Below are 24052 nucleotides of genomic sequence, written 5' to 3'. Positions count from 1 at the left end.
AAAAGAACACGGTCTGTAGTCTGTGTCAGAGGCCATGTGGTCAAGCCTGCAGGGGCCTGTAGCTATTTGTCAGGGATCAAATTGTATACAGAGCTAATTATTGATCAGGAAGGAAATCAGGAATGAAGAAACTAGAGGACTTCTTAAATAGAAAATTCAGGCCCACATTTGACAGCCAGGGAAAGCAGGGATGATGAAAATTACCATTATGAGATTGTCACCCAGGCCTGTAGTCTCTTGTTGCTGCTACATGATTTTTCTTTCTCTTTCTACTGGGCCACAAGAAGACAGGAGAGTAGCAGACAAAATGGACTTTCCTCCATTTTGGTATTGGGAGGAAGCTTTGGTTTCCACTTAGTCTAACTTTTGGGTATATAACATAGGATCTACCTGAATGTTTGAGCATTAATTAGGAGTATATGTGAATGGACCAAACATACAACAGTGATAGAAATAGGGAGATTTCTCTTTTGTTTACAAGACTAAGATAAAATAAATGAAAGAGGAAAATGGTGAGAGACAGCTTCCATCAGCCATAGTAGGCTGCATGGTAATCTTCTAGGTCTCTCTAGCTATATATACACACTCACATACATACATACATACATATATAAAATATATATATATATATATATACATAAATATATTATACATGTGTGTATGTATATATGTACTATAAATTTTTTTAAATGATGCTTTGCAGAAGAGAACAGCCATCTTTATATGCAACACAAAGATTTTTCAGTTCTTGTGTATGACTATTTCTAATTCTACAGGTTGGGCCCTGACTCCCAATAGGAGAACAAAGTAAACTCTAGAGGGACAAAAATAATAGTCTATTTAAAAATAAATCTTTATATCTGACAATCCCATTGCTTAAAACTCAATAGGCACCTCAAATTGAGGTACCTCAAATTAATTAATGAAACATTTCAGTGTAATTCAGTTTATAAAAAGGGTTAAACATTTCTGCAACTGAAGCAGAACTCCAAAATTAGTTCAGTCAATCCTTCAAGAAAATGGTTACCCCGGAGAACATGTTGGGCTACAGGAAGGAAAAGCTGCAGCAACAGCAGAGCACAGGATGGGGCATCATTAACAGCCCTGCCTATGATTTGCAACAGATCTGGGCTGCTTGAAAAAGACATAGCAACAGAAGAAACACCACCAGTCTCATTCCTTCTCTTTACCTTTGGCTAAAATGACAGCACCCTTCATTACACTTCAGAGAGTAATAACAGGCAGAACCTGGTGTAGATGTTTTAGAAAAACATTCTAAGAAGTGGTCCCTACTCTGATCTATGGGTTTTGTTGTTGTTATTCTTTTCTGTCTGGACCTGTAATTTCATCAACGAAAAGAAGTTCCAACATGTAAATTTCCTTTGGGGATATAGATCTGAGACTTCTCTGTTGTCTACAGTCTTAGAGAATGGCTGGGATATACTAGAGGTTATGCAACTAGCCCAGGGTCACACAGCAAGTATGTGTCAGAGGCAGGATGTGAACCCAGGTCTTCCTACCTCCAACACCATCCCTCTCCTCCAGTATGCAGGCTATCTTTATAAGGCCTTAAGGGCAGTGGAATGAGCAACTGTCTATGTGGTATGAAAGTAATGACAAACCACTCCAGTATCTTTGCCAAGAAAACCTCATGGACAGTATGGTCTGTGGAGTCATGAAGAGTTGGCCATGACTGAACAACAACAACAATGGGGCAGGATTTGGGGGCCTTGAGAAGACTCCCCCCCCACGCACTAGATTGATAAGCAAGAATTTTGTGTTAATGGAGCTTCAGTAATGGTTATTTGCCAGATAAAAATGCTGGAGAAATGCTCCCTTTTCCTCTTTTTATCAGCATCACTGGCTAGCTAAGCTAGTAATATAAGTTTTGCCAGCTAGCAATGGTTTTAAATTGGCTTTTCTATAGTCACCAGCTGTCTTGAAGGTGCCTGGGAGTGAAGAAAACCAGGTGAGTTCTCTTTCCTTTACAGTCTGTCAATTCAACATAAAAAGGCTCTCGTCTGTAATCAGAAGGCACAAGGTACCTTTTTTGGTTTAAGAAGGGCTAGAGAAGTAGGCCCTAGATGACTTCCATGGGCGCTTTCAGCTAAGGGGTATGGTAACTGGTAAATGTTTAACAATCTGCTCTCTGAAAAAAGCAGGACATACTTTCAAGTTTAATCTGCATTTTAAACATTTTTCTGCATCACCTTCTTAAGTCTAGACAATCAACAAAACATTTAATCAGACCTTGATCTATAGTATTTGCTGATTTCTGAGGCATAAATCCTGAAAATTTAACAACTGACTCTCAAAAGCCAGTTTGAGCTGCTCCAGCACATCCTTGCTTCTTGCCCAAAAATGATGATCATATAAGCCTGAGATTGTGGCTTAATGTCTACCCTACTATTTCCTAGGTACAGAGTGTTTGCAGGTAAGAGCTGGAATGGGCTGGAAGTCACATAATCTTCATTTTAGAGATAAAACAAATAAAAAAACAAAAACTGTAGCCTAGAGAATTGATGTGACTTTCCTGAGGTCACACATGTCAAAGGTGGAATTTCAACCCAGACCCTCTAACTCCAAATCCAGACAATGCTACAGTGTGTTTATAGACCTGCTCCATTTCTAATAACTCTCAACCTATGCCTGAAATTCTACCATTAGTAATTCATTCCTATGGGTTAAGGCATTTTAAAGGATAAATGCTTTAATGTGTTGCTTGGGAAGGTGAACATATTAAGTCCCAATACCTAAGCAAATAATTAGATTCCTTCCCACGCAGGACATAAGGGAGAAAAGGGAGGAGGAGAAAAATAAAAAGGTGGGAAGGACAGGAAGACAAAGGTGATGGTGCTAAACTTCACATATATGACAATTTTGCAGAAGACTGTTTCTGTCAAATTTCTTATCTGCTAAATATCTTCCACATTGTAGATGGACAGATCCTAGAATTGTGAGAAAAACCAAATGCACCATTTGGACAGGAAATTACCAGTGGCCTTAGTATGGTGTTTAAATAAAGCATGAAGCATGCCATGAGTTGGCAAAAACTCATTTGGGTTTGTTTGTTGGAATTGTTGAATATAAATCAACATCTTAGCTTTCAGAAGGCTTTATTACAAGCCACAGATTACATTCAACTTAGACAGAAGGAGCAGAGCCTGGAGGCACTGGTATAGGATGTGGATCCTAAAGACAACAAGAAGAAAGTGATCTCCAAATAAATCCACAACCTTAATAATGTCACCATGCACAGCTTGTTGCTTGTAGCTGGTGTGACATTCATTCTGGAGTTTCTCATGGGTTTAGCTTTATTAGCTTTGAATCAGAGAGCAACATGCAAAATCCAAGCTCTAAGACAGAAATTATAATTACATTCAGAAGACATTTAGTAAGAAAGGGCAGACAGGAGCACCCCAGAACTGAACACAAAGCTAATAAAGAAGCAATTCATTGTTGTGGTTTCTGTTCTACCATAAAAAGGCAGGCAAAGCCTGGGCGTGGCCCTCATTACCCTAGAGAACTGTGGAAACTCAGCCTGGTAATCATAGTCGCAAGGGAACCAGAAGTTCTGAGGAGTGGGTCTGAAGCCCATGACACTTCTAGACTAGAGACTGATTAATCTTACTGTGGGGCTAGGGCCAAGGCACCACTGCCATTGGGGCACATCTTAACCCTAACTGCAGGCTCAGTTCTCCTGAGTAGGTGTAAAAAAAAAAAAACCCAACCACTCCTAAAACCTGAATGTGCAAACCCAAACTTGCAAAGCAGCAGCAAGCATCACAGTATAGACCACAACAAAACCATCTCTGTACAGACTGCAAGAAGGGGACCCTCTCTACTTCAGAGTCCCACTTTGTGATTTACAAATGAAGAGGAGGCCTGTCTGACATTTTTGCTTGGAGGCCACTGGCAGTTATAGCACTCATCACCAACACTAGAAGGAAATTTGTTTTCTGCTCTGATGGTTTTGTTCAGAGGTACCAAAAGTCACATATAGAATTTCAGAGCTGTAAAAGACTTCAGGGATCATTCAGTCCAATCCCCACCTGAAGCCCAAATCCCTTCATCATCAACAATGACAAGTAATCATCCAGCCTCAGACTGAAAACTCTAGTGAGAGAAATTCACTGTCTCTCAAGGCAATCCATTTAATTTTGAAATAACTCTAACAGTTATAAAGTTCCTCCTGACACAGAGTCAGAAACTCCTTGTTATTCAAGTTAGTCCTTTTTTATAACTCAATACCCCAGGCAATATTCTAAGCCTACATATTGTAGAACAGGTGTTAATATGTATTCCTAGAGGGAGTTCCTTAAACCAATGAAATTAAAAGTCCCACCCAAAATTATCGACTTCACAACCTCTCCTAGACCCAAGTGAAGGACAAAAATTCACAGATCTAGAGTCTGAAAGACCCTCAGAGGCCTTCTAGTCCATTCTCTTCATTTTACAGATGAGGAAACCAAGACTAAGTGACTTGTCCAAAATCACACAGGGAGTAATCATCAGAGGTGAGATTTGAACCTCCATGCTCTGATGCCCACACTGGTGCTCTTTTCCAGGGCGCCCTAATGCCTCCTGACCAAAGTATTCTTTACCCACTATCTTAAATGAGCAGAATATTCTGTACATCCTAACTACCCTTCCCCTGGTGTTTTCACAAATGTTTCATAAATATCTCTTCAACCGTAAGTTTGGGGTTTGGTTTGTCTTGTGTTTTGTTTTGTTTTAGAATGAGCACAAGCTATAAACCATCAGAATGACCCAAAAGCATTTTAATGGAAGTGAAATTCAGTTCTCTCCTGAATCAGCTTCACTTTGTACCCTGCACAGAGGGCAGAAGAGACGGCAGAAGAGTTCTTTGCCAGGGAACATTCAGTGGAGGAGATGATCAGGACGTGAGCAGATTCAGGAATGGCCCCTGAGCCTTTGTTGAGCTGGGAGCCTTGCGGGTATCAAAAGCAAACATCAAAACCCTCCTTCCATCTGCACTGAAGTGCAGATGAAAGGATTTGCTCTTGCCAAATACCTGATGCTTTTTGGGAATGTGCTTATCAGCATGCACAGCTGAACAGCCAATGGAAGCAATGAAAGGGGTGGCTTGTGAGCCCATACAGAAAAGAGGGAGGTTGAATTGCGGAACAAAGTCTAATATTGGTGCATGGAATTTGGTTTTCTTTTTTTTTTAGGTGGGGGAAGAAGGGGTTGCCCTCAACTGTCAAATCTACATATGATAGACACTCTTAAATAGAAATTCTAACCTGAAAGTCCTCATTCCTAGTGCTTTTTATAGCATTAGTGCTATTCATAGCAACACTTTGTGGTTAGCAAAGAACTAGGAACAAAATGGGTGCTCATTGTTTGGGGAATGGCTAAACAAAGTGTGGTAAAAGAATGTAATGTAATATTATTTCACTGTGAGAAAACAACAAATCATTGTTAGAGGGGCTGTGAAAAAACAGCAATACTCAGATGCTGTTGGTGAATTGGCCCAACAATTCTTGCAAACAATTTTGAACTATGCTTTTTTAAAAAGTGGCTAAAATGTCTATGCAGGGGTGGGGAACCTAAGGCCTTGAGGCCACATGTGGCCCTCTAAGTCTTTAAGTGCAGCCCTTTGACTGAATCAAACTTCACAGAACAAAAGCTTTTATTAAAGGGATTTGTTCTGCTGAAGTTTGGATTTAGTCAAATTCAGACATGACAATTTGGGAATGGCTAAATAAGTTATAGCAAATGAATGTGATGGAATATTAGTGTGCTGTAAGAAATAATGAAGGGGGTGGTTTCAGAAAAACCTAGAAAGAACTGTAAGAATTGATACAAAGTGAACAATTGATGCAAGAGAACAATTTATACATTAACCACAATATTGTAAAGATAATCAGCTCTGAAAGATTTAGTAACTGATTAATAGAATGGCCAACCACAGTTCCAAAGAACTCATGATGAAACATGATATCCACTTCCAGATAGAGAACTGATGGACTCAGAGAAAAGACTGAAGAATATTTTTTTTCTCTTTCTTTCTTTTTTCCTGATTCTTTTTGGACATGGCTAATGTGAAAATTTGTTTTGCATACCCATACACATATGTAATAGATTTTGTTTTTGTTACCTTTTTGATGGCTAGGGAATGGGGAAGGAATTTGTAACTGAAAGTAAAATAAAATAAATTTAGAACTGGAAAACATGAAATGTGGCATAAAGACAAAAGACATCAATAAACTTAAAATAATAATTAGTGTTGCCCAATTCCTATCTCTCATAATGATAAAGCTACAGGATGTTAATAACTTGGCAAAACTATAGCAGTGAATATTGTTACCCAAAAGCAACAGAATGAGAGATTGAAGTGGCTTATTGGTTGTCATCCATTTCTCCAGCCACTCTTGTAATTTATCTATTCTACTTGTTATCTGTCTGAAGGAATGTGTTATTTCCATCATTTATCCCAGGAAGTGCCTATTTCATGATTTAATGGTGAACCCATTTTCTCTGACAGCCCATACTGACTTACCTTTCATATCCTGATGACTTGAAAGCTGACCCAGAACTAAAAGGAGACAAAAGATGAGAGAGAAAGGCTGTAGGACCAGGAACATCAGTGAAATTACTGTAACTGTACTTTCCATCTGAGAGCATAAAGTTGAGATTTACCTTCAGAAGTCAGGTTAAATTCGGCTGTCACTTTCCCATAACTGTTCCTGAGGCAGCAATAATACAAGCCCTGATCTTTTTTACTAGCTTGAACGATGGCCAAGGACACAGTTGAATTATCTCCTGCACTGATAATGGAAAACATTAACATTTACAGACTTAATCATTTTAAAGTATCTTATCCCTAAGCTGCAAGGAAAAACTTCTGCTCCCCCTTTCCCTGTCTTTTGCAACCAATAAAATGAGAGGAGCCCTCCATTGTGGTGTGTTGTTTAACGATTTATTTACCTGTAAAAAATGGTTGGACCATTAAATTTTGTAAAAGGGCCAATATTCGTGCAACCTCACAAAATATGAATCTGCCCGTCCATTAGGATAACAAATCTCCCATCGTAGTAGAAATCACTGAAATGAACGGAGATGTCTTTGGATTACCATTCACATGTTTGCACATTGCCCTCATTCCCCTCAATCATATTAATACTGTATGTGTGCTCTGCTTTAGGAAAACCAGGCATTTCAAAATTGAATCTGACTAAATGGATCAATTAAGGGGCAATTATCTATACTACTAGAGGGTTCTTTGCCTTACAAAGTATTAAAAGTGGCATTTCTTTGAATAGTGAGCTTCTTAGTGAATTTAAAACATAATTTGATATATAAATATTTAACGAAACAACTCATATTTGCTTTGGTGAATATTTTGATATTTGTGCCTTGTTCTGGTTCAATCATTTTAGAAAATGTATTGGTACTTTTTGGTTCAAATTAATTTTCTATATGTCAACTCCTTAAGGGCAGGAGACTTTTTCTTTTGACCTTTCTTTGCACCCCCAGTACTTAGCACAGTGGCTGGTGTATAAATGCTTGTTGACTGACAGAGAAGACGAGAAAAGGCTTTGGTTTAGTAAAAGGAAAAAAAGGAAAAAAATTCCTACCTGACTGATTTTTGAGTTTGGGTTTAATAAATGCCTATTATGTATAAACCACCATACTGGATGCTCAGGGCAATACAAAGATGAAGGAGATCCAGCTTGTGCCTCACAGAGCTTGTAATTTGGTGAGCAGGATAAAAGAGTTAGGCCAAACAAACAAAGACAAAGCAAAACCATAAAGATACATGTAAATAAAATTTTATGAGTTACAAGTTGAGAAAAGAGCTTTCTGGTCAACTTGATCATGGAAGGTTTCATGAAGGAGATGGCATTTGGAGTGGATCTTGAAAGACTGGTAAGATTTCAACAGAATATTTGTTGGGACAAGGAAGAGAGTACACTAGGTATGTATATAAAAGGCCACATTCATAGAAGGGTGAATAGTCCAGTTAGCAAGAGTATCAAATATACAGATCATAGGCTTTAGAGATAGGCTAGCAATAATCATGCCCAGGGAGGAGGAATAGTGTGAGAGAGCTATGAGTGATAGACTGAAGCCATGATTATAGAAATCCTTAAATTCCAGGTCAAGGAGTCTAGGTTTTATCCAGGAGAAGATAGGGAGCCATCTAAGGTTTTAGAGGAATGGAGCAATACGGTCAAACATGCATGCAGTGTTTAAGATGAATTTAGAATAGGAAATGACCAAAGGCCTCAACAAATTCACTGTTTCACAAGCTTGCTCTACATTTCTTTCCCCTACCCACCACACCTACTTAAACCATCCCTTATGCCTGCTTTATGCTCACTCTCTCATTTCTATCTATGGATATCATACTCACACTTGAAGGGCCACCTTGAATTAAGTCTTCTTCAGGAAACTTTCTGTAATATTCCAGCTGAAAATAGTCTCTCCTTCTAGGAATCTCTCATAGCATTTTGCTTTTGCCTCTCCCATGCTTTTTAATACATTCTACTATGTATTATAGTTATTTACGCACATATCTTTTTCTCTTCTACTAGACTGTAAGTTCTGAGGCTTCATTCCATATCTTATTTATCTTTTTTGCAGTCTGGTTCTGAACCCATTGCCTTACATATGGTAGATGCTTAATGCTTATTAAAATGTATGGGATTAGATAGGGAGGACAGGAGGCCACTGTCCCATTCCAGTCTGAACTAAGATGGTGCCATTTAGAGTGGAAAGTAGGTGATGGATGACTGATGCATTGTAGTGGCAGAACTGACATGACTTGCCAATTGATTGGATGTGGGGATGAGGGAGGAAAAAGTCAAAGCTAGGGCCATAAGCACAGATAGATAAACTGGAGAATTATGTAATTATAATTTCAGTACTTTAAGAATCCGTGTTTTCATTTATATGGATACTCTTTCCAAGAATGCAGATGGAAAGCCTTCCATGCTTTATTAGATGGATTTGAATTTATAAGCTGCAAAGGCCAAAATATTCGTCACCAAGGTCAACCTAGTGACAAGCCTTCCTGACCTTAGGTTGGTTGGTCCTCATGTGACCTTCAGTCCAGTTTTGGGCCTATGTTGTATCCTTACCAGCTTGGTAGGACCTGCCAGAGCTGGTGCTCCACTGGCATGGCTATCAGGGTCTCTTCCACACCAGGAGAAGGCATCAAAGGAGGATTCTGATAGGGGCTACAACATAACAGACCGTAACACTTTCTGAGTAGCACTACCCATTGATTGTGTCACATTTGTTAGTCCCCCTACTTCACCAATCACTCCATATTCTTTTGTCTTAATATTCAGTTTTATTTGGGAACTTGCTGATTTTCCCTAGTAGAAGGCAAGGTTCTTGAATTCAAATTCCTTCTTTGCCACTTATTACTTAAGTATCCTTGGGCAAATCACTTGACCTCTAAGGGTCAAAACTTCCTCATCTGTAAAAGGAGGGGATTGGACTAGAAGATATCTAGGGTCCCTTCCAACTTTAGAACTATGATTCTAGATATTTTCTCCTCTCTAGGACCTCAACCATCACGCAAACTTTAACTCTTCACTTTCATTCATCCCACATATCCAAACCATTGGTACATCCTGTCTTTCCTATCTTCACAACATCTCTTGTTCATATATATCCTTTTCTCTCAACTCATACCGCCACAATTCTGCTTTAAGCCCCAAGTCTGTCCCCGCTGTAATCCATACAACCACTTAGCTGTCAAATTTATCTTCCTAAAGTGTATTCAAGACACCTTATCCAATACACTCCAGTGGTTCCTTCTTATCTCTTTTGTTGTTTCAGTCACGTCCACTCTTCGTGACCCCATTTGGGATTTTCTAGTAGAGTGGCTTGCCATTTCCTTCTCCAGTTCATTTGAGAGATGAGGAAACTGAGGCAAACAGGGTTAAGTGATTTGCTGAGTATTACACAGCTAGTAAGTGTCATCTGAAGCAAGATTTGAACTCATAAAGATAAGTCTTCTTGACTTTAGGTCCAGTGCTCTATCCCCTGTGCCACCTCTCTGCCCTCTTTAGGATCAAATATAAAATCCTCGGCTTGGCTTCTTTTTTTTTTTTTTGGCTAGGTCGTGGGGTTAAGCGACTTGCCCAGGGTCACACAGCTAGTAAGTATTATGTGTCTGAGGCCGAATTTGAACTCAGGTCCTCCTGAATCCAGGGCTGGTGCTCTATCCACGGTGCTACCTAACTGCCCCACTCTGCTTGGCTTTTAAAGTCCTTTATAATCTGGCCCCTTCCTACCTTCCAAGTCTTCTTACACATTACTTCCCTTCAGATACTCTAGCCTCCTTGCTGTTCTTCCCACATGGAACTGGCCTCCTGATTTCCCTGTCTTCCTTCAAGTCTCAGCTAGTTTTACCTTCAGCAAGAAGCTTTTTCCTATAATTCTTAAATTTGGTGCCTTCCTTCTGAAACTACCCCAATTTCCCTGTATTTACCTTGTTTATTCATAGCTGTTTGTGTGCTGTCTCCCCCACCAGACTGTGAGGTCCTCAGGAGTCTAGACTGTTTGGTTTTTCCAGTCTGTTTATCTCCAGCACTTAGCACCATTCCTGGCACACAGGGGGAGCTTAATAAATGCTACTTGACTGACTAATATCTTTTTTAAATGACAGCCAGCAGTCTTCTAATTATGATTATTATTATCAGCATTTCTGTCATATGGGTCTGGTGATCATTAGAAAGTAATGTAGGGAAGGATGAATGTAACCCAAGGCTGGCCTGGCCTCTGGCTTCACTCAAGAGCTCCTCCTGGTGTTTAAAGGAATATTACACAGATAGCAAAAGGTAAGACTCGGGAAAAGCTAACATTTCTAAGGCCTTTGGGCTTTCCCTAAGCATGTCCTTTGCTACAACCAGGCCTTGCTATTTGTTTATGGATCACATAATTTTTATCCTTTTAGTAAAAAGTCTATTTCCCGAAGAAAGGAAGGAAATGCTTTTCTGGCATGGGGATTCAATGAAATTAGATGATATTCAACATCCATTTGCCAAAAAATAAACAGCTACTGTTCTCCAAAAGAGAAAGCCAAGAAGGGTCAAAAGTGAGACAATACTTTCTATTCCAGGGAAGAAACAAAGCAAGTGATACAGTCTTCAAAGACCCCAGACAGCACACCTTGACATGCTCATTGACGAAACAAGCTGCATTACCACTTCCCCTCCCCACCTCACCAATCTCCTAGAAACAGAGAAGCAAACTAGTTCTTCCATTCCTAGAAGTGGCTAGTCAGCACTTCTCAATTACTGCTGTTTGGTCAGAGGGCTACAAGAGCTTCTTGCAGCTTCATGCCAAGGATGCCACACTTGTTCATATCCTTTGGCTCATCTGCTGCATTTTGGCCTTTGTTTGACCTTATACGGTACTTGACAGGTTAATGGAGATAGTTATGAAACAGACACACAATAACATATGTAAGAAAACAAATCTCAGATGCAAAAGAGTAGTTCAGCTTTAGGCTGGTAGAATTTCAGACCTGGAAGGCATCCTGTAAGCCGTTGACTTTGCAAAAGAGGAAAATGAAATCCAAAAGCATGGTGACTTTCCCAAGACCACAAGCTTCTTGGCTTCAAAGGGAGCACCAGATTCCAGGTCCTGGTCTCCCAGGTCAGTGCTCCTTTCACATCCCACGGCTCGCTGCAGTTTGTTTCTAATGCCTGCGTAGTCAGCTCATTGCACTGTTCGGCACAGAAGCTGGTAGACTGGTCTTAAGGCGTTAGGTCTGGGTTTGAGTTCCCATTCTGATACTAGCTAGTTGTATGACCTTCAGGGAGGGTGTTTGACCTCTCTGAGATAATTTTCTCAACTGTAAAATGGAAATCATATGACTTATCATATCTAATTCACAGGGGCGCTGTGAGGAAAATGCTTTATAAAAGAGTCATAGAAATGTGGATTTTTATTATTGTGTTTTAGCCATTTTTCAGTCATATCCAAGTCTTTGTGACCCCTTTTGGAGTTTTGTTGGCAAAGATGCTGGAACAGTTGGCCATTTCCTTCTGGCAGTAGTGTTAGATAATGGCCAGAGACCTGGCCTTAAAGTCACAAAGATCTGGGTTCAAGCTCCACTTCTGACGCAAGCTGGCTATGTGACCCTGGGCAAGTGACTTAATGTCTCAATTCTCTAAGTTACTCTCTGGGACTTTAAGTTTCAAAAAAGGTGCTGACTTCCATTAGCAAGGGGAATTCCTTCAACCCATAGTTCCCCACACTAATGAAATCATAATTCTAGTCCTTATCCCTATTCAGCACCTATTCATGGTTACTAATGCTAGGTCAGTACATTTAGATAAGATGCTGGATTTTTACCTTATTGGAGCTTTTATATCATTACCTCCTCTCACTACTTCTGCCACCACCACCCTCTAAAAAACTACATGCCAAGATGGCCATAGAATCAGAGAATTATGTAATGTCAGACATGAGAGATCATCTAGTCCGAGCTCCCCATCTTACAGATGAGGAAAAAGCCCCCAGTGAGGTTGTGAGAGATTATTAAGACTGGCTGATCTAAAACTAGCCATTTTACCTTCTTTGAACCCTTGCAATTAACTTAGAATCTTTTGTCCACGAGATGGTGGAGTCTTCATGGATTTCTGCAAACTGACAGCTTAATTTTATATTTCCAGAATGATCAGGAAACATCTCAGCCTGGATCTTCTTCAGTAGCACTGGGGCTGTCAATGAGAAATTTGCAATTCATTATCAGTAGGAAAGTGAGAAAATAAATGCTATAGAATACCTTACCCCTTCTTTTTGGTATTCAAAAATCCTGGGGCCAAGTCTATATCACAGAGAATGAAACAGAGTATGGCTACCCCCCTTTTTAAAAGTGAAGTTGGACATTGATGAGATACCATGTACATGTTTTCAGCTAACAAAACTACTCTCTATGCTTTTCCTCAAGCCAGCACCAAGGAAGTAGGGCAGAGGGCATAGAACAGGGTATATCTGACCACCAGGATGCAAAAGGCAACTCAATAATGTATTTGTGTGACGTTTTTCTTCCTCACAGTTCTTTGTTAAAGAAACCCTAATAGAAAGGAGCTATATTTTATCTCCTTCACATCAGCAGAACACTGGTATCTGCTAAAGCAAATATAAGATATGAAAAAATCAACTGCTGGAAGACAGGGCTATCCTTTGAATAACTGCATCACTGTCAGCAAGTGACAGGAATGCCAGATAAGGGTACAATTATCTGGAAAGCCACTAGGCGGCAGTAGTAACATGATCTCATTTAGAAATAGCTAAGGATTACCATTATCTTAAACGCCTACGACTTGTAAAAATTTAGAAGGAAAGAGAGTTTTACTTTATTTTGTTGCAGGTTTTCCATGAGAAGCAAGGAGCTGGTGCCCCAAAATCTACAGAATAAGCAATTTCATTTGATGTAATAGGAATATTACAATTCAGCATTCTGAGGCTGCCAGGAGGGTTTCTGGGGAGGCTTGCCTAGCCTCTGCTCTAGGTGTCAACGCAATATAAGTCAAATTCCATTAAGTTTGGAGCACTGATGTAACGACAACAACCAAAAAATAACTGTAATAAAAACATCCTGAGCCCTAGCCAAGATCCAACATTGCTTTGTGGATCTGTTATCACAATATTCACTACTGTGAATAATTCAGTATATCAAAAGCTGTTCCCAGACATTGTTATAACAGCTACTTGTATAAATAAAAAGCTTATTCTATGTTAGAAAAGTGGTGATGGACACGCTGGGTATTAAATTCTACAACCAGGTAGTAATTTAGACTCAATAATTTTCTTTTTAATTATCTCTCTCTGCATTAATTTGGGGAAACATATACAAACCCAGAAGCCAAAACTTTCTTAGTCTTTACTTATTCTAAAAAACAAAATTTCTGTTCACTCAAATGCTAATGACTTTGTTATTTTAGTCATACAGGGGTGGCTGTGGGGAGTTGACTTCACTTTATTTTTGTTTATTTTTAAAGTTTTATTGATGATATTATCATATCATAGTAATTTCTATGCATATATGTCATATATATTTTTCCACCCTACTCCAACCCCAACTGTGAATCTTCTCTTGTCACAAAGTAAAAGAATTAAGCAAAAAATAACCAACTCAACAATGACATCTGACAGCATATCTAATTTTCTGCAACCACAGTCCTTTGTCTCTCTGAGGAAAGGAGAGAATAATGCTATTGATCTGTGCTGACTTCAAGGATTTCCAAATATACATTTCTAGGATCCCTTCTTTGGCAAGTCAGTCATAATATGTTCAATAAATGGCAGGTCGAGGCAGAGTAAATAGAGTGCTGGACCTGGAGTCAGGAAAATCTGTGTACAGATCATGTATCAGATGTTTACAAGCTGTGTGATCCTGGGCAAGTTACTTAACCTCTCTGTGTCAGTTTCTTCCTCTGAAAAGGAAGAGGGCTATATTGATTGGCCTCTGAGGTCCCTTCCAGCTCTAAAATTGGAGATCCTATAAAAGCTAAAAGGAACCTTTAAAGTTGTTTACTCCAACTAGCTTATTTTGCAGATGAAAAGTTCATTTTGCAAAAGCCCAAGGCGTTGAAGTGACTTGCTCCACGTTGAATAACTAGTTAGCGGCAGTAAAAAACAACAACCGTCACAAAACCCTGGTCTTTAGTGTATGTATTGTTGTTGTTCAGTTGTTTCAGTCATGTTCAACTATTCGTGACCCTATTTGGGGTGTTTTTGGCAAAGATACTAGAATTGGTTTGCCATTTTCTTCTCTAGCTCATTTTACAGATGAGGAAACTGAGGCAAACAGAGTTAACTGATTTGCCCAAGGTCACACAGTTAGTAAATGTTTGAGGCCAGATTTGAACTTGGGGGGATGAGTCTTTCTGACTGGAGGCCTGGCACTCTATTCCACCGTACCATCTAGCCCCCCAGTATACATATATACTGTGTCTACTACTATAAACAATAATAACCATAGGTCAGCCTGGATTCGAACCCAGCTCCTTTGAATCCAAATCAGAGCTCTTTCCACTCTATCATGCTACCTCTCAGGGACATGTAGGGCGCTGAAAATAGGACCACGAGCCATCTTTGATACATATGCTATAGCCTGCAAACTCTGGTCTAGAGTTCTGGAAGTATTTTCTGCCCGTTCCCATTACCCTCCTAAGATGGACTACCGTCTTCACAGAGGAGCAGACAAGACTGATAGGGTGGCATTTGGGAACAAATGATTCTCTTCCCCTCAATACAAGACACAGAACATGGCACAGAAATATCGTGGCACCTGAGGCAGGAAATCTAGGCTCTCGATTTTAATGCCTGCACTCTTATAATGCCAAAGTGTAGAAGAATCTCCTCAGCTCCAAGTCCTTTCTTAGGATGCTGAAACTTGGAGCCATAGGACCTGAGCTCAAATCCCAGCTCTATTTCTTACTACCCATGTGACACAACTTATTTGGGCCTCGGTTTCCTCAACTATAAAACAGGAAACTGGACAAGACGGCTTCTAAAGTCCAATCTATCTTTAGATCTATACCTATGATCCATTGTGTGGGGTTGGGTGCACACATATGTATGTGCTTGTGTGAGTCTACAGGTGTGCATGTGTGCCTTGAAATCATAGCTTTGACAACAGCTCTGCTCTAAATGCATTCTTCTTTGCTTATGTGTGAGTAAGCCTACAAAGGATTCAGTCCATTGCCCAAGTGTGCTCTTGGTATACCAGGCCTAATTATCCAGCACCTGTCCTGAGGTCATCACCAAATACTTCAACAGCACAATGTTATGAAGAGTAATAACTCCTCATAAAAAAGTGGACAGTCAGTCCCCTTTACAGAGTTTCAAATGCAGTCGCTGTTTTACATAGGCAAAACTATTTTATGTCTTTTCTATCTTTGTTTTAAAAACATGAGATTCTGTCTAAAAGTGTTTAAAAAGTTATGTGTGGCAAGCTTAATTGGGGAACTACAAGCTCTTTTGGAAAAACAGGTTTGTATCTAACCCTGTGTGTGATGGTTGCTAAGGAGCTAGCTACCCAACAGGCAATAAGAATAACATAAGTTTGAACTTCAAAAGCAAACAACTAAGGTAAAAAAGGGAAATTGCTTCCTTAAGATAAGAATCAGACTAAAACAGCATTTTCATTAGAGCTTACATAGAGATGCACTCTATCTATCTGTGATGTCTTCTCTGGCTCCTTCCAAGTTTCATTGAAGGGAAAGCAAGAATTTTTAAAAGAAGAGGATTGAAACTTAAGGAGAATCACTTCGGTTTCAGACTGTTAAAGAAGGGGTGGTAACAAGAATGGTTTTTAAAGTGAAATGGCCACAGCTACAGCTATCAAGGAATTCTAGAAGTACCCAGAAGCCTTTTGACTCAGATAAATTGACAGTAATTGGGAGGCTGGGGAGAGCAGAGTGTCATACTCAAATGTTGGGGGAAAACAGGGTTAGATTAAACAATAATATGTAAATTAGGAATTAGTGAGAAAGGTAGCAAATAGTACCCAAGTACTTACTTATTTGGATCTTGCTTTAATACTTTAACCAGGGGTAGGAAACATGTGGCAAAAGGAGTCAGTCAAAGGGCCGCACTTGAGGACCTAGAGGGCCTCTATTTAATTTTTAAATATTGCTGTTAATATTTATGGTTAGTTTTCTTCATAAAAAGATCTTTCTTTTAAAGCATAATTGCACAGAAATGCATAATAATCTTTTCCTCTTTCCAGCTTGTAGAAACTAATCTCATATACCACATCTATAAAGAAATGAAAATTAGTTCAGCCTTACCTTTGCCTTCTCTTTTCCAAGATGTTCTTTTGGGGTCTTTTTTCTCTTCGTTTTGAGTAAGTGTTTCAAGCTTAGGAATCTTTTTACTAAAAATAGAGTTCTTTCTGGCCCTTTCTTTCTCTTCCAAGCGCATTTTCAGAGCTGCCACTCTGGACAGAATTTTCTTCTTCACACCCTCAGCTAAATGTCCAGTCCCAGATATTTCTTGCTTCTTATTTCCTTCCTCAGCTGCTGGTGCCACAGTCTCTGGCACTTTAGATTTGAGGAGCATCATATGACAATGGTTTTTTTCCTCTCTTGCCTTTTGTACAGTTCCTGGTAAAGAGCTTTTCAGACAATGATTTGGTGGCATTTCGTCTTGACATTTAGATCTGGTTTCAGAGGTACATTCTGCTGGAATGAATGTCAAAGTTTCTATGGGAGATCTCAATGAATTTGTGGCCTTGGGCTCTCCAGTTGTGGGCTCTTTTATTTTACCATCCTTTGCAAAATGAATGGCCTCTCCCTCTAGAAATGAAGTCAAAGTTATTCCAACAGGCACACTTGAAGAAAGCAAGGTAGGTGACAAATTTTTGGCATATTCATTCTTAGTGTTTTTATATTCCTTTGAACCAGCACCAATCCATTCATGATGTTTCAACTCAACTAAGCCATTCACAGGCACGTCCTGTGTTTGGCTTATGGCACTGTTGGTATCTCTTTCATTGGAAGTATCCGTGGCTAGTCCACCAAGACTTTTAGAAAGAACCACGGGTGCTGAAGTGCATTCAGTAGTACTGTCGTGGGCCTTGTGGCCCGGCTCACCTAAGTCACTCTCCATGCCCTCTTGGCTTTGTCTCTCTTTGCCTACACGTGGAATTCCTGACCCAAGGTGTTCAACTTCCTTATGACATGGAACTTGCAAAAGGGAGGGTTTGACTTTCAACTTCTGACTAAAGATCTCCTTGTTCAAACTCCTTTCTTCTTGGATCAGCCCTAGTGTGGACTCAGAAGTCACTAAGTTTCCTGTCCCAACATACTCCACAACCCCTGCTCCATCTGTGGAATCTACAGAAGATTCTATAATTTGTGGGTGAGTCAAAAACTGTGTAAGCAAGGTGGGGTGAACCTCTATAGACTGGCTTTCCTCTTGTGCTTTACTTACATGGCCATTGTTTTTCTTCCCGGAGACTTCTGAGACCACACCCAAGGCCCCTTTAAATAGTGAAACTGCGGTAAGTGTTTCCTTCTCATCTACAGGATCTACTGATGATTCCAGGATGCTAGACTCTTTCAAATATTGGAGAGAAGGAATGCAAAAACCTATATTGTTTCTTACTTCTTTTTTCTCTTGAATTTCTCCACCAAAACAAATAATTGCTGAATCAGACTGATTGCCCCTGGTTAGTGTGCCTATTTCAGGTGTGTCCAGTTTTTGCACTGCGTTGTCAGCCCCACGCTCCTCAGAAATCACACAGACATTGTCCAAAACCACAGGACTAACTCTGCATTCCAAATCTACTATCTGCATTGGTGGTGAAGGCTCTGAAACAAGGTCAGTTAAAGTTGGAGCTTTTTGCCTTCCTCCTGATTGACAATCTCCCCAGCTACCATCCACTGCATTTTTGTTAGCTTCCTCCAGGAGATTTTCCAGAGAAGATGGAACCTTCTGGGAGGCCTGCCTTTCTCTTTCATCACTCATCATGGCTACTCGGACCCTAGGACCTCCCAAATTCCCTCTTTCTTCCTCAGAATTTTCTGTTGAATGTTCTAATGGCAATAGTCTACTTTGCCCCCATGCAGCTGGGATGGTACAGAAGCCATCCTGGAGGCTGTCATCAGAGAATGAACCCTGGTGAAGTCGAATGTCCTTTACATTTTGCTCAGAGTCTCTCACTTTCCCTCGACAATATTCTTTCCAGCTTTTATCCACTGCATTCTCAAGGCCCTGACTTTCACTTGTCAATCCATCGGCAATAGCACCCAGTGAATTACTCAAGAAATCCTCTCTTTGTAGCAGCTGTGGATGGGGTAAAGGAGCTGCTGTCCCCAGGGGATCTTTCAGGGTCAGCTGCTCTGTAGCATTAGCTGCCCAGTCACTTCCAGCAGGGGCAGGCTGTTCATCAATGGTTCCAGCTGGCGCCCCAGGAAAACTTTCTTCAGCTCCCTCCAAGTGATTGTTTTGAGCAATTGAAACAGCAAGGTATTTGACCTGATGGCCTTTAACAACAGTTCCAAGAGCAAATGTTTCCTCCCCATCACTGGGAACCTGAGAACCCCTGATATTTTCAGTTGGCATCTCATTTGACTTCTGTTCAGGATACTCTGCAATCATGCTACAAAATGAAGGTGTCTCTGTTTCATCCTCAGTCCCAAAAAGCAGCCTCTCATTACCTGCTTCTTGGAGCTGGGAGAGGCAGTTCTCTGTAGAAACAATCTGGGCACTGACTAGGTTACTGGGGCTAAGCCTTTCTTGGTCTGTTTTTAGAATTTTAGTAAATTCCTTGATAGAGTTCTTGTTACCTATTTTCTTTTCTTTTGTGTCCTTTTCATATGCCCCTTCCAAGATGTTCCCTGTGGGAATGCTCATGGGATACGTTGTTGTGTCTGCACCTCCAGCCTCTCTGTTTTCACACATTGGGAAAGGGGGGTCAGCATCTTGTGCTCCAGAAAATTGTTCCATTGTCACATCCCTGAGCAAACATAAATCAGATGTTTCACAATGACATTCTACCAGCTCTGAGCCCATGGAGCAATTTTCTTGAGGCAAACAGTCATCACATGGCATTGGAGAGGGAAGATCTTTGGGATCACAACCTGTTTCAAGGGGTGCCATAACTAATGGTTCTTCTGCATCCCTTGGCACACTGAGGGAATGTGCAGCAGTCAGAACAGCATATGAAGCTTCTGCCAAAGTAATATAGAGACTCTCTTGCTCCCCAAGATCGGCATCGCTCACCCGCTGGTAATGGGCTAAGGCATTTTCGTGACTGGCCTCAGAGCTGATTTGCTCATCTGACTTGTCTTCCCTGGGACTTCCGGGCTGGTGGATGTTACTGTCTTGGTCTTGTCTCTCACGGTGTTGTGGGCCTGGAGAGCAGCCTTCCAGCTGCGTGCGCTGGGTCAGTGATCCATTTCCTTCACTGATATTTTGCAGAGTGTCCCTGGAGTTTATTATGGCCCTACTTAGAGCACAAGCTTTCCACAGAGATTCAGACTCTCTCATGGGCTTTGAAGAGCCTTGCAGGTGGCTTTTGGTAATACCTTCTGCACTGATTTCCTCTCTTCCTACCTAGGGAAATAAGAATAGAATTATCACTATTAGGGCCTATAATAAGGCATATCAATTATCCAGAGGATATTTAATCCATTAATTACCTGTACTAATGACAGAGATAATATGAATAATTGAAATCCTCATTTAATCCAATAAGCACCTTCTTACCCAGTGACTTCCCAAACCCCTCCAGGGTACTATAAATCAAGGCAATTACATTAGGTCCCTCAGAATACACTGGAGACCAAACACTTAGAGCCAAAAGGGAGTTGATGCTGCCAGCTGATACTAAAATAGAACTTGGTGTGCATGGTGTGGCTGTAGCAGTATAGAGACACATTTCAACAAGCCATACCTGAAAATAAACAATACAGAATTGAGACGGTAACTGTAAACAAGGTCATGGCTTCTCCTTTGATCTCCACAGCTTGACTGCCTTTCCTGACTTCTCATTACTTTTTTCTCCTAAAGATTCCTTTTGACCTGAGGTGTGGGTAGAGAGTATGACCATGTGAGGAAGGAGAACAGGAAGTCCATTGCATGAATTGTCTCACCCCCCAAAACTTTCTCAATAAAAAAAATCTACTTATATGACTCATACCTGTAGGATGGAAGAGTGATACACGGGGAAAGAATATTGGATTGGTGTTGCGAGCTATGGGTTTGAATTTTGCCATTGTTAATATCTGTGTGACCTTGAGAAAGTCACTGAACCTCTCTGGGCCTTAGTTTCTTCATCTGTAAAACAGGGGAGGAGGGTTGAACCAGATAGTTTCTGAGGACCCTTCCAGCTCTAAATTCATAATCCTTGACTATGGACATTTTTTTTTCTTTTAAGAGTGGTTTTTCAGGAATGGTGAGCAGAATCTTTACTGTTCAATAGCCTAGTATTGCCTAATGTGATTTTCTATTTTATTGTATTGCCTCTGGGAAATGCAGTCTAGCATAGTGGCCAGCAAGCTGACCTCAGAGTCAGGAAGATGTGGGTTCAAGTCCTGCTTCTGACACATATTGGCTGTGGGACACTAGGCAGGATATTTCATCCTTAATTCTAGTGCCTTCTCTCTTTGAATATTTCCATTTTCTCTTGTATATAGCTTGTTTATACATAGCTACTTGTTATGTATATTAGACTATGAGTTCCTTGATAGCAGGGATTATTTTTTGGCTTTCTTTGTATCCCCAGCATTTTACACAATGCCTGGCACATAGTAGGCAATTTACATAAATGTTCATTGACTGACTCCCATCTCCTACTGGGTGTGCTGTGTCCCCTGAAGAAAGGCTTACAGGGGCCAGACTAGGAGTCTGCCAGGTAGTCTACAACTTCCCAGTGCCTCCTCATAGCAAGTCCTTGAGGTAACAAGTCCTCAGAGCACAGAAGCTAGCACCTTGAGCCTTCCATCGCCTGCTAGGTGCAGCATGTCCCCTGCAGAATGGCTGCTAAGGGCCAGGCCAGGCACTTTTCATATGCCCCAAAGCAATTACTTCCATCTGTACCAGTATAAGGCTTCTCCACCTCCTGATGGGAGGTCTCACAATTGGGATGTGAAGACCCTCTAGTGCAAACAAGAGCAGCTCTCTCTTTGGCTTCAGGTCTCTCATCTCTTCCTGCACCTGTCCTTTGAAGGTGTAGGAGTGGTGCCCTCAACTTAATGATAAACGCTGTCAACCTTGGTCAGACCCTTCATATCCTAATGACTCTGAATTACTATAGACCATCATCCAAACCCTTTACCAGCCAATTCCTCATTCCCATTCCCTTCAACTCTCCTACCAAAAAGTTTCATCCTCACTCCTTCCAACCCTTACACTGTACACTCTGGAATGCCTGTTTTATAACTTCCCTTCACCTTCAATCTTTTCCTTTCCCATTCCTTCTATCTACTAGCTCTTCCTGAAACCTGGCTTCTACCTGTTGACACAGCCTCCCTGGCCACCCTTTCCAGTACTGGCTGCTCTTTCACTCATTTACCTTGGCTCACTAGTTGAGGAGGGAGAATTGGAATATTCCTTGCTCTCCATTGCTACTTCCAGGTTCTTTCCCTTTCTTCTATCATTCAGTTAACTCTGTTGCTTCAAGGTTCATGCTTTTACATATCTATCATCCAATTAAAATAATGGTAGCTGTTGTCTACAGGTCACTTCACTTCTTTCCTCCATGAGTTCAATATCTGGCTCATGTTTTTTCTCTCCTTTCCAACTCCTGCCCTCAAACTAGGGTACTTTAACATACATACTAACTCTCCCTCACTACCATAACCACTCAGTTTCACAACCTACTCACCTCCCATATTCCTCCATCCAACCTTAACCACACACAAAGATGGTCATAACCTTGATCAATTCTGAAATCCCCTTGTCTGATCATACTCTATTGGTTTTTCACTTTTCCTTCTGCCTCCCCTTACATAATCCCAATCTTCATCCACACTATGACCTCCAATCCCTTGATCCCTCAATTTTCTCCCAGGCCGTCTCTCCCATGAACCAGCCACTCTCTCCTCTTCTCCTTGGTGAACAAGTTCAGCTCTATACTGTCCTCTCGTGAATCCCTAGTCCCTTTATTATGTTGTTAATTATACCTAGCCTCAGCATTGTAACACTCCCACCATTCATTGCCTTCATTCCCTATACATTTGCTGAATGAAGGTGGAGAAAATGCAACTTTTCTAACTGGATTCACTATAAATTTATGTTACATAACATCAAGTAGTCCCTCACTGCTGCCAGATAATTTTAATATGCCTCCCTCATTAACTCACTATTCCACTCTCTATAACAACTATTTTTTTTTGCTTAGGCATTTGGAGTTAAGTGACTTGCCCAGGGTCACACAGCTAGTAAGTGTCAAGTGTTTGGTCTGAGGCCAGATTTGAACTCAGCTCCTCCTGACTTCAGGGCCAGTGCTCTGTCCACTGTACCACCTAGCTGCCCCCATGACAACTTTTCCAAATCTTTTCATCCCTTCTCAAACTTCCCATAGCTCTCCCTCCCTCTGCTCTCTCTCAGTTGAGAACCTTGTCTCATATTTTACACAAAAATTGAGGCCATTCACCACCAATTCTCTCTTCTTGTCTTTTCCTCATCTCCTATCACTCAGATACCTTCTGCCAATTTTTCCTCCTTTACACCCATCTCATATGATGAAGTGGCTTTTCTCCTTCCCAAGGCTAACCCTTCTCTACTTGTTCAAATGATCCCATTCCATCTTTTTTCCTCTAATAGATTTCCCCCCTGTCATCCTCACACTTTCTCTTATTTGTAATCTTTCACTTTCTATTGGCTCATTTCCTATTGCTACAAACATGCCCATGTCTTCACTATCTTGAAAAAGACTCTGTAACTGGTACTTCCATTTTCTCTTCTCTCACTTTCTTCTTAATCTCTCACAATCTGGCTTCTGACCTTGAATTTTCTCTCTTTCAAGTTACTAATGATCTCTTAGTTGCCAAATCCAATGGCCTTTTCCCAGTCATCATTCTCCATGATCTCTCTGCAGCCTTTCACACTGTTGATCACTCTGTTCAACTTTATGCTCTTTTCTCTCTATGTTTTTAGGACATTGTTCTCTCTCTCATGGCTCTCCTTCTATCTATCTGACTGCTCCTGCTGTCTCCTTTGCTGGATCCTCTTCCAGATCACACCTTCTATCCACAGGTGTCCTTCAGATTTCTGTCCTAGGTCCTCTTTTCTTCTCCCTCTATACTACTTCATTTCAGCTCCCATGGATTTAATTACCATCTCTATGCTGATGTTTCTCTAATCTACCTATCCTACCCCAATCTCTCTGCTGACTTCCAATCTCACATCTCCAACTGCTTTTCAGACGTCTTGAACTGGATGTCCAGTAGACATCTTAAACACAACATGTCCAAAACAGAACTCATTATCTTTCCCCCTAAACCATCTCCTACTCTCACCTTCCCTTATCACTGTTAAAGACAACGTCAACCTCCTAGTCATCCTAGATTCCTCATTATCTCTTGTCGCTCCCCTATAT

General features: G+C 40.7%; 1 protein-coding gene and 1 long non-coding RNA gene across 3 annotated transcripts in view; one reads left to right on the top strand and one right to left on the bottom strand.

Annotated features, from left to right (window-relative positions):
- Positions 1-24052, bottom strand: part of ALPK2 (alpha kinase 2) — a 169383-nt gene that overhangs the window by 54438 nt on the left and 90893 nt on the right. For both annotated transcript variants that reach the window (XM_078153240.1, XM_020994853.2), the window contains exons 5-8: positions 16794-20064; positions 12566-12713; positions 6667-6794; positions 6527-6562 (exon numbers count right to left, since the gene is read on the bottom strand). In XM_078153240.1, coding sequence (XP_078009366.1) covers positions 6527-6562; positions 6667-6794; positions 12566-12713; positions 16794-20064 — 3583 coding nt within the window. The remainder of the gene's footprint in view (positions 1-6526; positions 6563-6666; positions 6795-12565; positions 12714-16793; positions 20065-24052) is intronic.
- Positions 17261-24052, top strand: part of LOC144456931 (uncharacterized) — a 56353-nt gene continuing 49561 nt past the window's right edge. Inside the window, exon 1 of the long non-coding RNA XR_013486159.1 lies at positions 17261-17350. This is a non-coding gene — a long non-coding RNA (uncharacterized LOC144456931). The remainder of the gene's footprint in view (positions 17351-24052) is intronic.

Source organism: Phascolarctos cinereus, unplaced genomic scaffold (genome assembly GCF_003287225.1).
Source record: "Phascolarctos cinereus isolate Bilbo 61053 unplaced genomic scaffold, phaCin_HiC Scaffold_4;HRSCAF=312, whole genome shotgun sequence".
In the NCBI taxonomy this organism is placed as follows: Eukaryota; Metazoa; Chordata; class Mammalia; order Diprotodontia; family Phascolarctidae; genus Phascolarctos; species Phascolarctos cinereus.
The sequence above is the reverse complement of the archived record's forward strand: the minus strand, read 5'-3'. Positions and strand labels throughout refer to the sequence as shown.